Raw genomic sequence first — 22909 nt, 5'->3', positions numbered from 1 at the left:
GCGATGCCCGTATCATGTGCGGCAGGTCCCGGCTGTCGATCGCACCCAGGGACCCGCTGGTAATGGCGGACATATACGCGTGCAGCGTGAGTTTGTGCTTTAAGGTGCACACCCTAATGCAATAGGCTGCGCACGCCTATGCCTGTGTGTTTTACATCACTGTGGCTTAGATTAACAGGATTCTTACAGTCTGTCCTTTTTTCATGTTCATATATGTTTCATTTATTTCTTTTTGTAATTTGACTTTGTTACTGAATAATGAAACAGAGGGAAATGCTGTAATATTGCTAAGTGTGCAAGAGAAAATGCCAATTGGCTAGGGATTGCTTAAGAACTATGCAGAAGTTGTCCTTAGTTTGCATTTCTTATCTGGATGACGTCTGGTACCAGCTAATCTGTGCGTAATGTAACTGACTGAACTCTGCACTCCCAGCTGTGTTTATTTTTAAGTCTCTGATTAGCATTATGACATGAAAATTGCTTCAAGTAACATGCTGCAAGCTACATTTATTTCAACCCAAACAGAAAGATTAGGTGTTTTTTATTTTATTTATTTTTTTTTCAGGGATAAAAAAATGTTATGGAATTAAAAAAATGCAAATGTGAATGGAGGCTGGCTCTCCGTGGGCTGTCCGCACCAGCAATTCGTCTGGCATCAATGAGGTCTGCAGGGGATTTTTCGCAAGGAAACATGCTGCAGGTTCACGATCAAATCCACCCTTGTGAACAAGCCCTTAGGGTACATAAACATTGAAAAGAAAAATCCACCCAACTTCCATTGCACAAATCTGCAGCAGATGTTACAATTGAAATGAAAAGGATTTTATCATGGATTTAGGGACGGACTGACCGGCCGGTCCATTTGGACGTTGTCTGAAGGGCCGGCCGGGAAAAGGGCCCGCCGTCTGCCACCTGTCATTTAAAATGTGTATATATAGATATAATATATATATATTTTTTTTTTTAAATAGCCGTGCCTGACACGGGCCGCTGCGGCCCCTAGGTCTGTTACTGTTACTCTGAGATGTTACAGTTATTCCGGTCCCAGACAGCCACTGTAGCAGCAGCCCTTTAAGAGAACCCTAGTGGCTGCCTTGGAGAGGAGCTTAGGTCATGTGAACCTCACGTCTAAGTGCGGCAGCGTCTGAGTTTACTGCTGCCACCGAAAACCAGTGTGCCCGCCCTGCTTGTCCTCGGTGTACGGAGCCCCGCTTGTCCTCGGTGTACTGAGCCCCGCTTGTCCTCGGTGTACTGAGCCCCGCTTGTCCTCGGTGTACGGAGCCCCGCTTGTCCTCGGTGTACGGAGCCCCGCTTGTCCTCGGTGTACAGAGCCCTGCCGAAGAAGTGCCCTGATCTGTCTGTCAGCTTTCTCAGTCGGCAGCTGCATGGACCCAAAAACAGGCCGGCCTGGACAGGTGGGTGGGTGGCTTATGAATTTTATAGTTGTATGTATCTTCTACCTGCCTTTAACCGCATTTTACAAGATGGCACAGTCTGAGATATAAGTTATATGTGAAATATAACATATATTTGACTGTGCCATCATGTAGGGGGCGGTGAAAGGCAGGTAGAAGATGGAGTAGGCTTCCCAGCAGCACAGAGTATTTCTGGCAGGAACTGTAGTGAGGCTGCTGTGCTATTTCTGTAATAAATCTAAGAGGCCTCAGCCTCACCCAAGCAGGGAGCAAAAAAAGGTAAAGTGTGTGGCTTATGAATGGACTAGTTGCTATTTTCTACCTGCCTTTCACCACTCACTATATGATGGCACAGTCAGAGAAATGAGTTATATATCTGACTGTGCCATCATGTAGTGAGCGGTGAAAGGCAGGAAAACTTTTTTTTAAATCAACTGGTGCCAGAAAGTTACAGATTTGTAAATTACTTCTAATAAAAATTCTTAATCCTTCCAGTATTTATTAGCGGCTGTATTCTTTTCTTTTTGGATTTCTTCCCTGTCACTACCACAGTGCTCTCTGCTAACACCTCTGTCCATTTTAGGAACTGTCCAGAGAAGGAGAAATTCCCCATAGCAAACATATGCTGCCCTGGACAGTTCACACTGAGCACATGTGACAGACGTGACAGAGTCTGGAGATGCCGTGGAGAACGTGCTGCTGTCTGCAACATCCTCCAGCATGACCGGTTTGGCAGTGAGTCAGTAATGGTGTGGGGTGGCATTTCTTTGGGTGGCCGCACAGCCCTCATGTGCTTGCCAGAGGTAGCCTGACTGCCATTCGGTACTGAGATGAGATCCTCAGACCCTTTGCGAGACCATATGCTGGTGCGGTTGGCCCTCGGTTCCTCCTAATGCAAGACAATGCTAGACCTTCTAGACCTCATGTGGCTGGAGTGTGTCAGCAGTTCCTGCAAGAGGAAGGCATTGATGATATGGACTGGCCTGCCCATTCCCCAGATCTGAATCCGATTGAGCACATCTGGGACATCATGTCTCACTCCATCCACCAACCCTACGTTGCACCACAGACTGTCCAGGAGTTGGCTCATCAGGAGCATGCCCAGGCTTTGTAGGGAGGTCATATGGACACGTGGAGGCCACACACACTACTGAGCCTCATTTTGACTTGTTTTAAGGACATTACATCAAAGTTGGATCAGCCTGTAGTGTGGTTTTCCATTTTGATTTTGAGTGTGACTACATATCCAGACCTCCATGGGTTGATAAATTTGATTTCCATTGATAATTTTTGTGTGATTTTGTTGTCACCACATTCAACTATGTAAAGATGAAAGTATTTCATACGATTAGTTAATTCATTCAGATCTAGGATATGATATCTTAGTGCTCCCATTTTTTTTTTTTTTTTTGAGCAGTGTATATGCAGCCCTACCTTCCCAGCGCTTGAGTCTTGTAAAGGCTTTGTAAATGAGTGCCAATCTATGAGAGAGGCTGTCGTTACCAGTGTTGGTATGTCAATTCTTCTGCTGATGCCAGAATCGGAATTTCTGCAGCAGATTATTCCCCTGAGGAAATTCCAGTGCAGCAGAATACCTTTGAAAACAAAGGTCTGGTGCAACAAAATTTCTGAGTGGGATTTTTTTGCCATATTCGCTCGGATATTCCGCCGAGTGAGATGTGCAATTGGGAACCACGCTGCAACACTGCATATGTGTTGATGGGGGGGATTTACCAGTTTTACAGCAAGCATAGAAGAAGACCATAAAATAATGCATTTCATCTGAGGTTGTCAGACCTGCAATTAGAATGTTAGACCTTGTTCACATCTGTGTTAGAGGTTCCATAATAGCACTAACAATAACTATTGTCTGTCAAACACTATAGTGTCATGCATACAGCAGATCTAGCACATGGAGCTGGAGATGTGAATTGTGCTAAATGTGTACAAAGGCAACCCATTGTGTGATTATTTTTTTTTCTTCTTTTTTTTAGTTATGTTTAATTATTGGGGTTGTTTTACATACTTGTTAGTCAGATTTTGGAAATCCGTCCCATAAATATTTTGCAAGTCATAGCTTTAAAACTCCTTTTGTGCATCCAGGCATGAAGCACTCCATCATATGGTAAGTAATGATAATTTAAGACACTGCTTTGACACTGCAGAGAAAATATTCTTTTTTGATGCATAACAATAGTCTTTAGGGTTTATAAATGAATTCTTTCCTCTGAAACCAGTACACAGTTCAAAGGTATTAGTGCTCCCAAACTGCAATAACTGGGACTTTGTCCAGTGTCATGTATGTGAAAGTGAGCTCATGTACTTAAATGATCACAATGATCCTTATTCTTTTCAATGAACTATAAATGCACAAAACACAACCACAATTGTGACTAAATATGGAGCTCACTGCCTCCAGACATCTTAGCTCAGTATAGTGTTAAATGAGCACAGAAGCATGGCCAAAGATCTCTGTGGTTAGTTATTCCCATTTATTAATATTGACTTGCCACTAATGAACTATATAGCTGGTTGCCTACTGACAAGTCGAAGCTTGCTTATTGTGCCCATTCTACAGGTCAAGAAGAATCCTATAAACCTTGACACAATAAAGTATGGTTAAGTGTAGCTAAATACTTCACCGACTCATTTCTGGTATGCTTTATGTTAATCATGAACACAGGTTTATTGAGCAATTTTTGCATTCTTTTTTCTTGTTTTACATAATTACATTATTAAGAAATTATTATTTTAATTTTATTATTATTACTAATGCGCTCTTTCTTATCAAATTTATAAACAGTTTATTTCAACTAAGGCCCCTTTCACACTATAAAAATACATCCGCAGTGAACATGCACTATTTCTTCCAATCATTCGCCTGTCACAAAATAACGGCCGTTATCAATAACAGGCGATAACTGATTAAAACGGCTATTAGAAAAATCCCATAGACTATAATGGGATTTTCTAACGTCCGTTTAACGGACGATTTCCAGGGTTTTTATAATGGAGGTATTTTTATAGTGTGAAAGCTGCCTAATACTATTCCATGTATTGTGTTTGTTATAGAGTAGAAATGCATCCATCCCCTCCCATCTCTTCTCTGACCTTCTGTGTTTGGAATTTTTGAGAAACATAGTTTCTCTTGTGGTGTTTTTTTTTCCCTTTTTTTTTAAAAATAAAAAGTCAAAGTCTTATACAACTATACTATACTCCTTCAAATAAAGTGTCTCATATGCACAGATAGTCTTTGTCTGCCTCTCACAGGAACAAATAGAGAAACTGATTTTCTGTGCACACTTGAGATTCTGTAAGGTTTAGTGAGTATTAATAACCAGTCCTAGTAAGTTGGGGCCCGGAAGAGTGACAGTAGCTCCACAATAAAGGCATTGGTTAAAAAAAAATGCTTCTTTTCTATTTCCATCATCTAGTTGAGTAATGGGACAGAGGAAAAAACATTTGGTAGGAGAGCTTCTTCTGTGTGCTGTCTGCTGTAGATGATCATACGGAATACAGAGAGCAATATCTCCAGAATGGGGCAGACAATCACCATACTATCAACAGTTATGTGATTAACCCCCCCCCATCTTGCCTGCCTATTCATGCCCTTGATTTAGTTTTTCATAATCTTTACTATATTGGTCATTGATGTGTGTTTTTAAATTTTTTTGTCTGTCTCTTAATGTTGGCCCAGGGCCCCCTGCGGCTGCTAGAGTGTTTGTAGCTGGGGGAAGCAGTGTAGCCCTGCAGCCACAGGGGTGTGGAAATAAAAAAAAAACTACTTGTCCAAGGGACTAAAGCGGAACACAATCTACTTGTCCCTCAAGAAAATCCACTTGTCCTGATAGATAAAAAAATTTCGACCAAAATAGTACGATCCCCCCACTAGACCACCAGGGATGGATATAAGATCCTTTAGACGCTGCTGTCAACTTAGGTGATCATCATTTAATAAAAACAGTTAAAAGGGACAGTATAGCCAGACAAAAAGGAGTTGGTAAGGCAGGTAGTATATTATTGGTTAGTATAAATGCAAAAATGCAAAACATGACATGGTTATTCCTAACTACAGAGTAGGGCCACCAGTATGACAATAATTATAAGTTACACATAACAGTCATGTAAAAGATTGCACCAAAAAACAGAGCTAACCTAAATAAGGAGGTCACTGCATACATAGCCTCCAGCGAGTGGTCAGGAGAAAGGGGAAAGGCAAGTAATGGTGTGCAATTAGAGCACAGAATATCAGCATTACCATAAGGCTTCCCCACTCACAAAGCACAGGCTGGGAGACATAGACAGTGTACCTACCTACACAACACCAGTACCCCAACGTCGTTTCGCCGTTTGGCTTCCACTCCGCTCTGCTGTTGCTATGGGCGCACGCATGTGACGTCCCTGCGTGCGCTAACTCCCGGCAGCCCCTGCATTTTTAAGTTAACGGGGGGCTGCAGAAAGGTAACCGGGACATCCTTGTGTACCGAAAAGATCTTTCGGGACACAGGGATGTCCCGAATGTGATGGGGGAAGTTAATCTCGGTCGGCATTATCCATACCCCGGGCGTACCGGCCGACTGCAGCACCTGGCGTATAAAACGACACCCGGCATAGAAGACGACACCCGATTTTTGAGAACATTTAACGGAGTTAAAAAGTCGTCTTATACGCCGGAAAATACAGTATTTAATTCACCCAGCCAGCTTCCAATAAAAGTAAGTAGATGTAATGTGTTGATGCACATGTGTGATGTAAACAGTTTAAATGTTACATGTATTTGTGTATAGTGTGCTGTATGTGTAATGCAAGTATGTATATACACATGTATGATTTATGTGTGATGAGTATGTATGTGTTGTATGTATGCATGTGTATATGTACATATTTTTAAAATATATGTGATATACAGTGGTTCACTAGGCCTACCTAAGGCCCAACCCTAGTGCAGCAAATATCGCAGCGGTGGCAAAATCTCATGGCGCTAACATTTGAGATATATATATATATATATATATATATATAATATTTTTTTTTTTTATATCATTCGTTATCAGTGTTTCCCAACCAGGGTGCCTCCATCTGTATAGGCTGTTCGGGCATTCTGGGATTTGTAGTTTTGCAATAGCATTCTGAATGGGAAACACTAATTTATGCTTGCATGTGTATATATTAATGTTTTGCAACCAGGGTTCCTCCAGCTGTTGGAATACTACAAATCCCAGCATGCTGAGAGTTGTAGTTTTTGCAACAGCTGGATACACTCTGGTTGGGAAATATATATATTTTTTTCTTTCCTAGGTCCATATGGTTACAAGGATACCCAGTCTGTGCAGGTTTTATTTTATTATACTAATTAAAAATAAATACAACTACATGCACCAAAATTAGTACCGGTATGTTTAAAATCATCATTTTTTGACCCTTATAATTTTTTTATTATATGGGGATGTATGAGGACTCATTTTTGCACTGTGGTCTGTAGTTTTTATTGGTACCATTTTTGTTTTGATGGGACTTTTTGATCGCTTTTTATACATTTTTTTAGGGTATACAATATTACCAAAAATATGCAATTTTGCACTTTGGATTTTTTTTACGTATACGCCATTGACCATTCGGTTTAATTAACATTATATTTTTATAGTTCAGACATTTACGCACATGGCAATGCCACCTATTTTTATGTTTATTTTTGTTCACATATTTTTTTTTATGAGAAAAGGGGGGTGATTTTAACTTTTATTAGGAAAGGGGTTAAATCACATTTATTAACTTTTGTTATTTTTTTGTTAACTTTTTTTTGTAGTCCCCATAGTGGACTAGTCCATGCAATCTTCTGATTGAATACACTGTTCAATGCTATGCTGTAGCATAGGTGAGTGTAATCGTCACTCAGCTGATCCAGACGATTTCACAGCGGCGGTCCCGAACAGCCAGACTGAGCTGGGTCAGTCCGTGAGCCCGCCTCATAGCAGGGGAGCGGGCGGAAGGCATACAGGTATGCCCTGCGTCCTTAAGAGGTTAATAAACTTGCAACACTCTTAGCATGCTACATCCTGAATTAACTAAATTTGACTAAATTAACTAACTTGTTCCTCTTTTGGGGCCCCACTTTTAATTTTGCCCAGGGCCACATTAAGTCTAAAACCAGCCCTGCATTTTATCATGTTGGCAGTACAATGTGTACATTGTAAAGTCAAGAGATGATCAAGCTATGCTGAAGTCCATTGAATTTGTCATAATACCATGTTTTTCAAACCTACCAATATGTTTTACCATGCCTTCTCCTTTTTGTACCCTATTTTTGTGTCCTACCTGCAACCTTTTAAGTTGTCCCAAGATCACCATGCAGAAAGTAAAGTAGTAGACAGAACTAACAGTGTTGTGCTGTTCTTGTAATATTTTTTATTTTCTGTGTATGCACTTTTTCAGTTATCCTAAACCATAAAAAAATTTATACTGAAGGTAGCACTAGAGTATCTGTCAAGCAATATGCAAACCGTAATCTTGTGTAGCTTGTGCTATAGAAGGATAGTGGAAATGTAGGGTTTTACACTTGTGTTTCGCCATCTCGAGAGAATTCAGAGCTGTTCAAAAGAAGATGAGAAGTCGTCTAGCAAGAAAGCAAGTGCGCTAAAGAGAGAGAGATAAGTTGGCCAAGACTGACTTTCAGGACTTTGTCCTCTGAGACTGTCACTTGCTGCAACTCCCCCAGTTTCTCAGCCACACAGGCTTGCGAGAACACAACAGCCTTGCCTTGGTCAATAAAGAAAATAAAATAAAAAGCCTTTAATGGCCAATTGTGAGGCAGAATATAGGGATGGAAACTAAGGAATTTTGTTAGGAAATTCTGCTGCTTGAAGCATTAACATGCAGGTGAATGGATTTTCCTTGAACCCGTTCACACTGCCTAGTTTTCTGGTTGGAATTTCCTACAGAAAAATCAGATAAAAAATTCTGCAAGAGCATTGAACCTGCTCAATATTCTGGCAGAATCCGCTCCTCAGACATTGCCGCCAAATGTCTATGGGGTCCTGGCCATGCTCAAAAGCTTCGGACAGAAGTTTTCTGTTTAGAGCTTCTCAAGTGTGAACCCAGCCTTAGGAGACTCTGGAGTTCAGAGGGACCCAACTGTTTCCGATCAGGTTAGTCATAGGAAACCAGAAGGTGAGCTCTAGCACTCCAACCAGCACATACAATGCTCTTCTCTCTCTTCAGATATTACTTGAAAAGGTCCATAATAGAACCATAAATGTATTCTACAAGGAATATTATTACACTGACATGATTATGCACATCATCTACTGTAATTGCTGAGCTATTGAATAAATAGAGAAAATGGATCTTCAAGGGAGTGACATCTGCTGTGATCTGTCTCTTAGTGTAGTAGTACCTAAATGATGTCGTAAATAGAGAGAATAAAGTTGAAAAGTAGTAAAAAACAAAGCACTTTATAAAACACATTATTAAAATACATTATTACAAGGTTTACACAATTAATTAAAAATATTTATTATTTTTTACAATTACATGGCCCCTTTATCCATTTTTTTTATATTGCCGGCTACCTTTTTATGCCCCTGCCCGCTCACATAAATTGGTCCCTGATTAAAAATTAATAAAAATTTTGTTCTAAAACATATACATTTTCATTCCTACAATTTTTGCCATCCCTTCATGCGTCATTTGAAAATTTTTTTTTTGTACCTAACAAAATTCTAAAATAAAAGGCCTGCAGGGAAAGTGCCAAAGGATCAAAAAAAAATAGTTTTTTATTTTACCCAAAAATAAAAAAATTTACGGTAATTAGAACAAAACATCAGTCGAATGCTAACCTCAGGACTTATTTTTTTTTGTAATTTATCATGTAGATTAGAATACTCTGAATTTCCAACAACAAAAACACATCAGGGTGATGGCTAGGTCACTGATATGTGTTACAACCTAAACAATTGTCCAAGTTGGGTCATCAATTTAACTACTGGGCCAAAGGAACTCGCTTAAAAAATACAATACTCCCAGACGACCTATTACGTTTTTGTCGCAGTTCAACACAACATCATCAGGGGAGGCAGGAGTAACAGAAAGGAATGAACCATCCATAAATAAATAGCCCCACAATGGGGGTAGGTTGGAGTAAGAGACAAGATATAATATAGTAAAACACTTCATACCACAGTTATTTCCTTTTTCATATGCGTTTTTTAGTATTACTTCTTAATGATAGACAACACAGACGACGTTTGAGGACACGCCCCCTTTCTCAAATCAGGCTTGAGAAAGCGGGCGTGTCCTCAAATGTAGTTTGGACGTTTTGCCTAGGCAGACAGCTGAGGAAGATTCCCATGCCAAAACGCATCCTTGTACTACACTATGGCATAATAAATCTTCACTGTGCATTACTGGGGAGTGCTGGGTATCATCTTTCTTCTTCTTGTGGCTTTGCCCTACCTCGTGCACCACCACAGATTCCACTGAAATGCCGACATATCCCTATATTGAAGGTAAACATACAGACCTATATACTGAGCTATAAAGTGCTTGTGCAAATACCTGTGCAGTTCTGTATATTAAATACGCACAGACACGAAAAGCACTCCGTAGTAAATGGTAAACAGCAACCTGCTAACATAAAGTGGCAAGTGGTTACCTGTAAACCTAGAGTAATGCAATTTTCAGGAAATTGTCATAGCTAGTCCAGCTGGTCAAAGAGAACAAAGCCTAGCTGCACCACAGCTATTTACAATACCCAGGAGATGCACATTTATGCCACCCAGGAGCTTATCATAAGCCATTAGTGGATTAGTGGACATAGATCAATGTAATGCTATTGCGATGGGTCTCCAAGACAGTAGGGATTACCTGTATTTAACCATTTAAAGGGGTACTCCGCCCCTAGACATCTTATCCCCTATCCTAAGGATAGGGGATAAGATGTCAGATCGCCGGGGTCCCGCTGCTGGGGACCCCCTGGATCTACCATGCAGCACCCACCTCTCGCGGCTTCCGGAACTGCTGGAGGTCCTCAGGCTGAGTCCATCTCGGCCACCGGGACGGAAGATTGTGACATCACGACTCCGCCCCCCTGTGACGTCACACCCCGGCGATCTGACATCTTATCCCCTATCCTTTGGATAGGGGATAAGATGTCTAGGGGCGGAGTGCATCTGAGTGATCTCTGATGCCCGTCATTGCCGACAGATGTCAGCTGCTGAAAGCAGTGGGCATCTGCTAGTTATGATGCGGACCTGACGCCCATGCTATTTTCCCCTCGTCTGACCCATGATGTATTGGAATGTCATGGGTTGGGAAAGGGTTAATCATTGAATTCAGATGTTTCATTCTGTCCCAGTTGCCACAGATATAAAACTAAGCACTTACCAATGCAGTCTGCCTTTACAAACATTTGTGAAAGAATGGGTTATTTTACAGAGCGCACTGAAATTCAATGGTACTGTTCGGCTGGGTTCACACGAGTGTGCCAGGTTCACATGGCAGAATGTCTGCATGGAAAATATCCATGCAGATATTCTGTAGACTTCGACATGCCATAGCTAGGACTGCAGAGGACTGAGCAGAGTCCGCAGAAAGAATGGACATGTTCAGAAACATCTGGCTCAGAATTGAATCCCATTACCATACCTGGTACGGTGCTGTTTGATTCTCTTTAAATTGAATTTTTTCACATGCCATTTATTTTTACTCCCTAAAGAATATATGATAATAATGGTTTGATACAAGCACTTCTAAATGTAAAGGATATTACATTTTGCAAACTATTGAAAAACAAAAATAAACTAAGCTATTATTTTGTGTCTTATTTATTGTCATTTAACCGGGCACATGAGCTTCTGGTGGTGAAATCTCAAACCAGATGATCAATATGCTAATGTTTAAGCATGTGATCATTGATCCATATAGTTAACGCATTCCAGGCACTCAATAGCCTTTCATTCCCCCATATAATGATGGATAATAACCTGTCGACTCTTTCTGCTCTCCAACTCTACATATAAAGAAAAAGTGTGTGTTTGTTTAGTACATACGTTTTTATATGGTTTTGATCTGCTTGAGTTGCTTTCCATGGGGAGAATGTAATGCATAGTTAGAGGCCTCCGGTCTCCAGTTCAGAGCTACTTGGTTCATATCTATAAGGCATGTAATATGATGTATTTTATGTTAACAATTAGTAAACTGTGTTTGAAAATGGGCAGCAGAATTAGACGGTCATTTATGCATGTCCAGGCAAAGATTGCATTGTACAGAATTTACTTCAATAAATATATTCTAAATAATTTTAATATGTACAGTGGAGCAAAAAAGTATTTAGTCAGCCACCAATTGTGCAAGTTTCTCCCACTTAAAAAGATGAGAGGCCTGTAATTTTCATCATAGGTATACCTCAACTATGAGAGACATAATGAGAAAAAAAATCCATAAAATCACATTGTCTGCTTTTTGAAGAATTTAATTGTAAATTATGGTTGAAAATAAGTATTTGGTCAATAACAAAAGTTCATCTCAATACTTTGTTATATACCGTATATACTCGAGTATAGGCCGAGTTTTTCAGCACGATTTTTCGTGCTGAAAACACCCCCCTCGGCTTATACTCGAGTGAACTCCCCCACCCGCAGTGGTCTTCAACCTGCGGACCTCCAGAGGTTTCAAAACTACAACTCCCAGCAAGCCCGGGCAGCCATCGGCTGTCCGGGCTTGCTGGGAGTTGTAGTTTTGAAACCTCCGGAGGTCCGCAGGTTGAAGACCACTGCGGCCTTCAACATCATCCAGCCCCCTCTCACCCCCTTTAGTTCTGAGTACTCACCTCCGCTCGGCGCTGGTCCGGTCCTGCAGGGCTGTCCGGTAAGGAGGTGGTCCGGTGAGGAGGTGGTCCGGGCTGCTATCTTCACCGGGGAGGCCTCTTCTAAGCGCTTCGGGCCCGGCCTCAGAATAGTCACGTTGCCTTGACAACGACGCAGATACGTCGCTGTCAAGGCAACGGCTCTATTCCGGGCCGGAAGCGCGGAGAAGAGGCGCCCCCGGTGAAGATAGCAGCCCGGACCACCTCCTCACCGGACCACCTCCTTACCGGACAGCCCTGCAGGACCGGACCAGCGCCGAGCGGAGGTGAGTACTCAGAACTAAAGGGGGTGAGAGGGGGCTGGATGATGTTGAAGGCCGCAGTGGTCTTCAACCTGCGGACCTCCGGAGGTTTCAAAACTACAACTCCCAGCAAGCCCGGACAGCCGATGGCTGCCCGGGCTTGCTGGGAGTTGTAGTTTTGAAACCTCTGGAGGTCCGCAGGTTGAAGACCACTGAGGGCGAATGATGAGAAGAGGATGATGAAGGGGGGGGGGGGTGTGGGGATGATGAAGGGGGGTGGGGATGATGAAGGGGGGGGGGGGTGTGGGATGATTACAAGGGGATGATGAAGGGGGGATGTGTGGGATGATAAGGGGATGTGTGGGATGATGACAAGGGGATGATGAAGGGGGGATGTGTGGGATAAGGGGATGTGTGGGATGATGACAAGGGGATGATGAAGGGGGGATGTGTGGGATAAGGGGATGTGTGGGATGATGACAAGGGGATGATGAAGGGGGGATGTGTGGGATAAGGGGATGTGTGGGATGATGACAAGGGGATGATGAAGGGGGGATGTGTGGGATAAGGGGATGTGTGGGATGATGACAAGGGGATGATGAAGGGGGGATGTGTGGGATGATGACAAGGGGATGATGAAGGGGGGATGTGTGGGATGATAAGGGGATGTGTGGGATGATGACAAGGGGATGATGAAGGGGGGATGTGTGGGATGATAAGGGGATGATGAGGATGTTAATGACGGGTCTGGATGATGACAGGGGGGGATGAGGTATTTCCCACCCTAGGCTTATACTCGAGTCAATAACTTTTCCTGGGATTTTGGGTTGAAATTAGGGGTCTCGGCTTATACTCGGGTCGGCTTATACTCGAGTATATACGGTACCCTTTTTTGGCAATGACAGAGGTCAAACGTTTTTTGTAAGTCTTCACAAGGTTTTCACACATTTGCTGGTATTTTGGCCCATTCCTACATGCAGATCTCCTCTATAGCAGTGATGTTTTGGGCAACACAGACTGCCAACTCCCTCCAAAGGTTTTCTATGGGGTTGAGATCTGGAGACTGGTAGGCCACTCCAGGATCTTGAAATGCTTCTTAAGAAGCCACTCTTTTGTTGCTCAAGTGGTGTGTTTGGTATCATTGTCATGCTGAAAGACCCAGCCATGTTTCATCTTCCATGCCCTTGCTGAAGGAAGGAGGTTTTCACTCAAAATCTCATGATACATGACCCCATTCGTTCTTTCCTTTACACGGATCAGTCGTCCTTGTCCCTTGGCAGAAAAACAGCCCCAAAGCATGATGTTTCCACCCCCATGCTTCACAGTAGGTATGGTGTTCTTTGGATGCAACTCAACATTCTTTCTCCTCCAAAAATCTCAAGCTGAGTTTTTACCAAAAAGTTCTACTTGGGTTTCATCTGACCATATGACATTCTCCCAATCCTCTTCTGGATCAACCAAATGCTCTCTTGCAAACTTCAGACAGGCCCGGACATGTACTGGCTTAATCAGGGGGGACACTTCTGGCACTGCATGATTTGAGCCCAGGCGGCGTAGGGTTACTGATGGTAGCCTTTGTTACTTAGGCCCCAACTCTCTGCAGGTCATTCACTAAGTCCTCCTGTGTGGTTCTTGGATTTTTGCTCACCGTTCTTGTGATAATTTTGACACCACGGGGTGAGATCTTGCGTGGAGCCCTATATTAAGGGAGATTATCAATGCTCTTGAATGTCTTCCATTTTCTAATAATTGTTCCCACAGTAAATGTTTTCACACCGAGCTGCTTGCCTATTGCAGATTCAGTCTTCCCAGCCTGGTGCCGGTCTACAATTTTGTTTCTGGGGTCCTTCGACAGCTCTTTGGTCTTGGCCATAGTGGAGTTTAGAGTGTGACTGTTTGTTTGAGGTGGTGGACAGGGGTCTTTTATACTGATAACAAGTTCAAACAGGTGCCATTAATACAGGTAACGAGTGGAGGACAGAGGAGACTCTTAAAGAAGAAGTTACAGGTCTATGAGAGCCAGAAATCTTGCTTGTTTTTAGGTGGCCAAATACTTATTATCTACCATAATTTGCTAATAAATTGTTTAAAAATCAGACAATATGATTTTATGGATTTTTTTTCTCATTATGTGTCTCATAGTTGAGGTATACCTATGATGAAAATGACAGGCCTCTCTCATCTTTTAAAGTGGGAGAACTTGCACAATTGGTGAATGACTAAATACTTTTTTGCCCCACTGTATATGTTCATATTAACAATACATGTTCATACAGACGTGGAATTTATTGCAGGAGATCTGCAAATGCCTTGATTTTTTTTTTAATAATTGCACAGCCACCAACCATAAGATTAATGTTTTTTTATTTTATGTGTCTTAGCAACATCAATAACATCCCACAGTTGTGAATTAGTGTCCCTGAAGCAAGCCAAAATGAATCTCAAACGTAAATGTGCGCAAGTTGCTTTAGATAACTTTCCCCTGATACCTCTGTTACTCTGTGGATTGCTCCAGCCTCTGATGAGAATTGACTTCATGTTGGCCACTAATTATTCTGCTCCTCTTTACTGATGTTGGCTACCAATTCCCAAATGAAACAACAGTTTAGATTTCCTCATTAGGTGAATATGAAAGTTGATGACGCATTAAATATTGATTTTACAGGTTGTCTCAACAGAAAATAGTGAATGGTTAATGGAATACAAACCCCTTCTACTGTTTGTGGGGAATTTAGCGTTTTACCCACTGGTGTGTAGTAAAATCCCACTGTCTTACTATCCGTCAGATTTATTAAGCTTAAACCTGTCAGGAAGTTACAAATTTTGTGCAACAAGACATGAAAAAAACAGCCCAAAAAAAAAGTCTTAAAGGGGAACTCGTGTGGAGAAAAAAAAGTTTTCAGATCAACTGGTGCAAGAAAGTTAAACAGATGTAAATCATTTGTATTTAAAAATCTTAACCCCCTCCAGTACTCATCAGCTGCTGTATACTATAGCTATAGATAGATTTGTTCTTTTCAGTCTGATCACAGTGCTTTCTACGGATACCTTTGTCCATGTCAGGAACTGTCCAGATCAGGAGAGGTTTTTTATGGGGATATGATTCTAATCTGGACAGCTCCTGACATGGACAGCGATGTCAGCGGAGAGCACTGTTGTCAGACGGAAAATAGATACACAAATTTCTCTGTTTTATACAGCAGCTAATAAGTACTGTAAGGATTAAGATTTTTTTTTTTTGTTATAGAAGTAATTTACAAATCTGTTTAACTTTTAGGTACCAGTTGATTTCTACTCGTTTCCACCGGAGTTCACACATACAGGATCCTGCGTAGATTTGATGTGCAGGATTTGTAACTGCCGACAAGTCCCTTGTTTCTGGTGCAATGACATTTTGTACGTCGTTCACCTTTCTCTACTGATGGTGATGATGTGGCTGCAGATTCAAAGGAAAACTTTATAAAAGCTTTTTTTTGTTTAGTTTTGCAAGCTAAAAACAAAATAAAAAATGTCTTCATGGTCTATATTAACCCCTTATAAACACAGCCAGCTTCATTTTTTTTTACATTTTAGTTTTTTCACCCTTGCCTTCTAAGAACTTTAACTCTTAGATTTTTCTATCGTCAGACCCATGTAAAAGCTTGTTTTTGGAAGACCAGTTGTACTTTGTAGTCACTCCATTTATCATGAAATGTATGGCAAAACAAAAATATATATATTACCCGTATTCGTGTGGAGAACTGCAATTTTGCAAATTTTAGAGGGTTGCTGCACACTTTACAGTAAAACTGACTTGTATTGACCTACATAAGAAAATATATTAAAATATTGCCCATGTTTACATTCTTTTTTTTATTGTGCTACTTTAAAAAACAAACAAAAAAAAACATTTTTTTTTAAATCAAAATAAGTATGTTAAAAATTGCCCTATTTGACCACCTATAACCTTAAAATTTTTACCAGAATGCTGACTAGAGAAGAAGATCCCCTGAGAGCAGCAGGTGAAGAGACCTCTAGCCACAACCTTGTCTCATTGGACCCCCGGGTCGTGTCGCGGATGATCCAATGAGCCGTACAAAGCCCTTGTAATGCTTCAGATGTCGTGATCAATATTGATGGCAGCCAAGATCTGTCGTCCTGAGCTCCTTTCATGTACAGGATGTAAATGTACCTCCTCATTTAGGAAGAACCAGGGCGTTAAATTGTAGGTTTACATCTATTGTCTTTAAAGGGGTACGTCGGTGGAAAAAAAAAATTATAAACTGGTGCTAGAGAGTTAAACGGATTTGTAAATTAATTCTATTTAAAAATCTCAATCCTTCCAGTACTTATCAGCTGCTTTATGCTCCAGAGAAAGTTATTTTTGTTTTGAATTTATTTTCTGTCTGACCACAGTGCTCTCTGCTTACACCTCTGTCCGTGTCAGGAATTGTCCGGAGCAGGATAGGTTTGCTATGGGGATTTGCTCCTACTCTGGACAGTTCCTGACAACAACAGAGGTGTCAGTAGCGAGCACTGTGGTCAGACAGAAAAAAAATTCAAAACGAAAAGAACTTCCTCTGGAGCATACAGCAGCTAAGTACTGGAAGGATTAGGATTTTTAAATAGAAGTAATTTACAAATATGTTTAACTCTCTAGCACCAGTTGATTTAAAAAAATAAATAAATGTTTTCCACCGGAGTACCCCTTTAATCTCCCTGCTACAGCCTCTGTAGCTTGTGTGCAGTCTGTATTCTCTCCATATTTGTATACAGCTGTGTGAGCTGCCTTCCAAGGGTTTTCTCCCCCCCTTGCTCACAATCTGAACTGTTGTATAACTACCGTATAACAACACATACCCATGAATCCCCCCCCCCCCCCACCCACTATTATCTCTAACATCATAAGATCAGAGTTTTCTCTGAGTAGCAGCTAAAGTAATGAAATTGTTCTTGGAGACTCTTCAGAAAGTTGCTTCATTTTACATTCAAGGAACAGTTGCACAGTCAAAAACACTTAGTCTATGGACACTTTTGCATAGATACCGTATTTATCGGGGTATACCACGCACCGGCCTATAACACCCACCCTCATTTTACCAAGGATATTTGGGTAAAAAAAGTTTTTTACCCAAATATCCATGATAAAATGAGGGTGCGTGTGTGCGCGTGTATACCCCGATATACCCCCGGGAAAGGCAGGGGGAGAGAGGCCGTCGCTGCCCGCTTCTCTCCCCCTGCCTTTCCTGGGGTCTAGAGCGCTGCTGTCGGCCCTTTTCACCCCGATAGCCAGGGGGAGAGAAGCGGCGCCGACAGCCAGGGGGAGAGAAGGGGCAGGTGCACCCATTGCCGGCGCCGCTGCCCCGTTGCCTCCCCCCATCCCCGGTGGCATAATTACCTGAGTCGGGTCCGCGCTGCTCCAGGCCTCCGTCGTGCGTCCCCAGCGTCGTTGCTATGCACGGCGCGGCGCTCTGACGTCATGCGCCGCGCCGTTCAGCGCATAGCAATGACGCCGGGGACGCACGACGGAGGCCTGGAGCAGCGCGGACCCGACTCAGGTAATTATGCCACCGGGGATGGGGGGAGGTAACGGGGCAGCGGCGCTGGCAATGGGTGCCGCTGCCCCTTCTCTCCCCCTGGCTGTCGGCGCCGGCACCGATAGTCAGGGGGACAGAACGGGCAGCGGCGCCGATAACCAGGGGGTGAAAAGGGCCGACAGCAGCGCTCTAGACCCCAGGAAAGGCAGGGGGAGAGAAGCGGGCAGCGACGGCCTCTCTCCCCCTGCCTTTCCTGGGGGTGTATCGGCGTATAACACGCACACAGACTTTAGGCTAAAAAATTTTGCCTAAAAAGTGCGTGTTATACGCCGATAAATAATTTTTTTTTTTCTTTTGTGGCTTTACCTGACATTTCTGTTTTAGTAAATACATTTTGTTACCAGTAAAATATCAAATATTGGAGCATTTATTCTAATTGCTTTGTGTTGTGCCATTCCTATTATTACTAGAAATGTATGACGAAATATCCAAATGGGTGTTACCAGTAGGGGACGTTCTTTTGTGGCTTTACCTGACATTTCTGTTTTAGTAAATACATTTTATTACCAGTAAAATATCAAATATTGGAGCATTTATTCTCATTGCTTTGTGTTGTGCCATTCCTATTATTATTACTAGAAATGTATGACTAAATATCCAAATGGGTGGTACCAGTTGGGCGTGTGTTTCTACATTGTCAGAGCTGACCGTGACGGACAATGTAGAAATATTCCCGTTACTGGTAACACCCAATTGGCCATTTATGAAAAAATGATAGAGGAATGGCACAACACAGGGCTATGAAAGAAAAGATCTTCCAGAATTATAATTTCTTGGGAATACAAATATTTACATAATTTACATAATAGAAGTGAATAAAGAATATGTCATTGCTATTTCCCTAACATTTGCTCGGTTTAATTTTATTTATTTTTGTTTTACAGATGTGACTCCCACAGAAGTCAGCAGGGTAAGCAGCTTCATTTGTTTACTTTTCCAGTACTTGGGTCTGTTTTGACTCCAGCACAGCTGAGGTGAATACTGTAAGGATAACTACACACAGTCTGGGAAAGATCTCCATCACTCCTGCAGCTGTGAACTGTACACTTTACTCCGATTTTGTGACTTTTATTGTAGTCTTCATTGCAGAATTTCTCTTGAGAACTGCAAAGAGTTGCACCAATGATTAGCCTGTTGTCAGTCCCTTCTGATTTTAATTGTACCTGTGTCACCTTCAACCTGACACAATGCTGACACAATAGGATAGACTAGGAGGATAGTGGTAAGATCCTTAGCAAGCAGGAACAGTAAGTAAAAACCTGTTGCTAGGATATTGGGTCACATTGACGTATTTAAAAAACATTGACTACACATCCCCCGTGTAATTGGTGATGTGCATCCAGCGATCATTCGTGTGGCCCTCACCACCCTGCAAATCAAGCCTCAGAGACTCGGAAAACGAGCGCAGACACTTGTTTACATACAGCATTGGGTCATGTAATAGGGCCCTTAGTTTGGACATATCCACCAAGAAATGATATAGCCCATTTTGCCCTTGGGGACACAAGAAATTGTAATTTTTACATTTTCGCTTTTTTACTTCTTGCCCTCCAAGAGCCATGACGTCTTTATTTTTTCAATCCATTGACCCATATGAACAATTGTACTTTATAATGACACCTTTCATTTTACCATGAAATGTACGGCAAAACCAAAGAAAGTATTAGGCTGGGTCCACACTACGTTTTGTCCCATACGGGAGCGCATACGGCAGGAGGGAGCTAAAACCTTGCGCTCCCGTATGTGACCGTATGCGCTCCCGTATGCCATTCACTTCAATGAGCCGACCGGAGTGAAACGTTCGGTCCGGTCGGCTCATTTTTGCGCCGTATGCGCTTTTACAACCGGACCTAAAACCGTGGTTGACCACGGTTTTAGGTCCGGTTGTAAAAGCGCATACGGCGCAAAAATGAGCCGACCGGACCGAACGTTTCACTCCGGTCGGCTCATTGAAGTGAATGACATACGGGAGCGCATACGGTCACATACGGGAGCGCGAGGTTTTAGCTCCCTCCTGCCGTATGCGCTCCCGTATGGGACAAAACGTAGTGTGGACCCAGCCTTACTTGTGGGTTAAGTTGAAGAGAAAACTGCAATTTAGCAACTTTTGGTGCCTTGGGGCGTCACAGGACCGGAGCATTGTGACGTCACACTGGGGTGGAGCCGTGACGTCACAATGCTCCAGCCCTGTGATCGCCAGTCATCAGACCCGGAGCGAACATGCTCCGGGGACTGATGGTAGCTGGGTGCTGCATGCAAGATCACGGGGGTCCCCAGGGACGGGACCCCCGCGATCAGTCATCTTATGCCGTATCCTTTGGATAGGGGATAAGATGTCTTAGTGCCGGAGTACCCCTTTACGTCTCCGTGCAGGCATAGTGAGTAGTCCTTTGGGCGGGGAGCTATACTTACATAGTCCCATCTGCTGCAATGTAATACCGCCCCCTCAGCGTGATTTACAGCCTGGTCACCACTCTACTCCCCTAGCAGACAGAGCAGAGCGAGGGTGTGTGATTATAGCCGGCTACGACAGGACTAGGTATGTATAGCTCTGTGCCCAGGGGACTACTTACGATGCTGGCGCGGGAGACTAAAAAACTTCATATCCTCACATCTCTGCGGCAGGAATGTCCCCAGAGGATGGTAAGGAAAAGATTTTCCCATATATAATGTGTTGCATCGCAATATATATGGTAACATTTTATGATTGGTTCCCTTCAAAGGGGTTCTCCACTGCCCTCCATTCCGGAGCTCCGCTCACAGCGACCGGAAGTTTATTACTCTGAACGCTGTGTGCGGGCTTCCGTGTTCTAGGGCGCCTCCTCGTGACGTCACACCAGCCCCCCCGTGACGTCACGGCCGCCCCCTCAACGGAAGTCTATGGGAAGGGGGCGTGACAGCGGTCGCGCCCCCTTCCCATAGACTTTCGTTGAGGGGGCGGGCATGGCATCACAAGGGGGCGGGCGTGACGTCATGAGGGGGCGGGCCTCGAACACGGAAGCCCGCACACATCGTTCGGAATAATAAACTTCCGGACGCTGCGAGCGGAGCTCCAGAAGACAGGGCAGTGGAGAACCCCTTTAAAGTGTGAAATACATCTCCTTTTTGTGTATAGTTGGGGTCAGGAGAGTTTAAGCAACAATAAAAATTATTTAAAGGGGTATTCCAGGCAAAACCTTTTTTTATATATATATCAACTGGCTCGGGAAAGTTAAACAGATTTGTAAAGGACTTCTATTAAAAAATCTTAATCCTTCCAATAGTTATTAGCTTCTGAAGTTTTCTGTCTAACTGCTCAATGATGATGTCATGTGCTGTGCATGATGGGAGACTATCCCCATAGGAACTGCACAGCTCCCGGGACGTGAGTCATAACATGTAAGTTGAAATTCCAAGAAAAAAGAAAAAAAAAATGTGCAAAGTCAAAAACCGTATGGTGAACACCGGATGGATGGAACCGTACGCACATACGGTTCTGTACAGTTCTCATTGACTCCCATGTTAAAGAATATATATACGTTTCAATATGGTTTTTCACCCGGACCAAAAACCGTGGTAGGCTACGGTTTTGGGTACGAAGAAAAAAAGACAAAACCATACAGGGTGCAAAACGGACACAACATGATGTATCTTTTGGCATACGGTTTTCAATCGAGAGTCAATGCAAAAGGTTTTCAATACGGTTTTGTACGGTTTTCAAATTGAAAACGTATACAGGGACTGTATTGCAAAAACGTGGTGTGAACCCAGCCTAAGACAGACAATACAGGTCTATGGAGGAGGGAGCTCCGCCCACCAGCTTTGGGTCAACTGCAAATTAGGCATAAAGCCTGCAGAGCAGAAATCAGCTCAAAAATACCATATACAAGTTATATATTGGCTAAAAATAGTGCTGCTACTCACGTACTTACTAAGGGCACCTTATTCTAAAATGTTACTTTAACGACAGATGCACTGTAATTGTCAAGGGGGGTGCAGATGAAAGATAACAATAATACCGTATTTATCGGCGTATAACATGCACTGGCGTATAACACGAACCCCCATTTTAATAGGGAAATTTAAGTAAAAAAAAAAAATACATATAAGATAAATGAAAGACTAAATGCCATATCATCCCTCTAACTTTGATTTTGGCTGAAATTCAGTTTGGTTCCCCCTTCCAGTGCCACATAATTCCTCCCCTTTTATCAGCCCGTGTGCCACATTTACACCCACCCCCCCCCCCCCTTACCCTCTCATCATTCCCCACTGTCTTATCATTCCCCCACCCCTCTCTTATCATGCCCACTTCTCATCATGCCCACTTCTCATCATGCCCCCTTCTCATCATGCCCCCTTCTCATCATGCCCCCTTCTCATCATGCCCTCCTCTCATCATGCCCCCTTCCATCATGCCCCCTTCTCACCATGCCCCCTCTCATCATGCCCCCTTCTCACCATGCCCCCTCTCATCATGCCCTCTTCTCACCATGCCCCCTCTCATCATGCCCCCTTCTCATCATGCCCCCTCTCATCATGCCCCCTCTCATCATGCCCCCTCTCATCATGCCCCCTCTCATCATGCCCCCTCTCATCATGCCCCCTTCTCACCATGCCCCCTTCTCACCATGCCCCCTTCTCACCATGCCCTCCTCTCACCATGCCCTCCTCTCATCATGCCCCCTTCTCACCATGCCCCCTTCTCATCATGCCCTCTTCTCACCATGCCCCTCTCATCATGCCCCCTTCTCACCATGCCCCCTTCTCACCATGCCCCCTTCTCACCATGCCCCCTTCTCACCATGCCCCCTTCTCACCATGCCCCTTCTCACC

The 22909-nt window shown here is 43.1% G+C and overlaps 1 protein-coding gene across 5 annotated transcripts in view; it reads left to right on the top strand.

Annotated features, from left to right (window-relative positions):
- The window catches only part of PDE10A (phosphodiesterase 10A), a 673197-nt gene that overhangs the window by 456109 nt on the left and 194179 nt on the right, over positions 1–22909 (top strand). For all 5 annotated transcript variants that reach the window (XM_056566828.1, XM_056566831.1, XM_056566829.1 and 2 more), the window contains one exon: positions 18979–19004. In XM_056566828.1, coding sequence (XP_056422803.1) covers positions 18979–19004 — 26 coding nt within the window. The remainder of the gene's footprint in view (positions 1–18978; positions 19005–22909) is intronic.

This window comes from Hyla sarda, chromosome 3 (genome assembly GCF_029499605.1).
Source record: "Hyla sarda isolate aHylSar1 chromosome 3, aHylSar1.hap1, whole genome shotgun sequence".
Lineage (NCBI taxonomy): Eukaryota > Metazoa > Chordata > Amphibia > Anura > Hylidae > Hyla > Hyla sarda.
The sequence above is the reverse complement of the archived record's forward strand: the minus strand, read 5'-3'. Positions and strand labels throughout refer to the sequence as shown.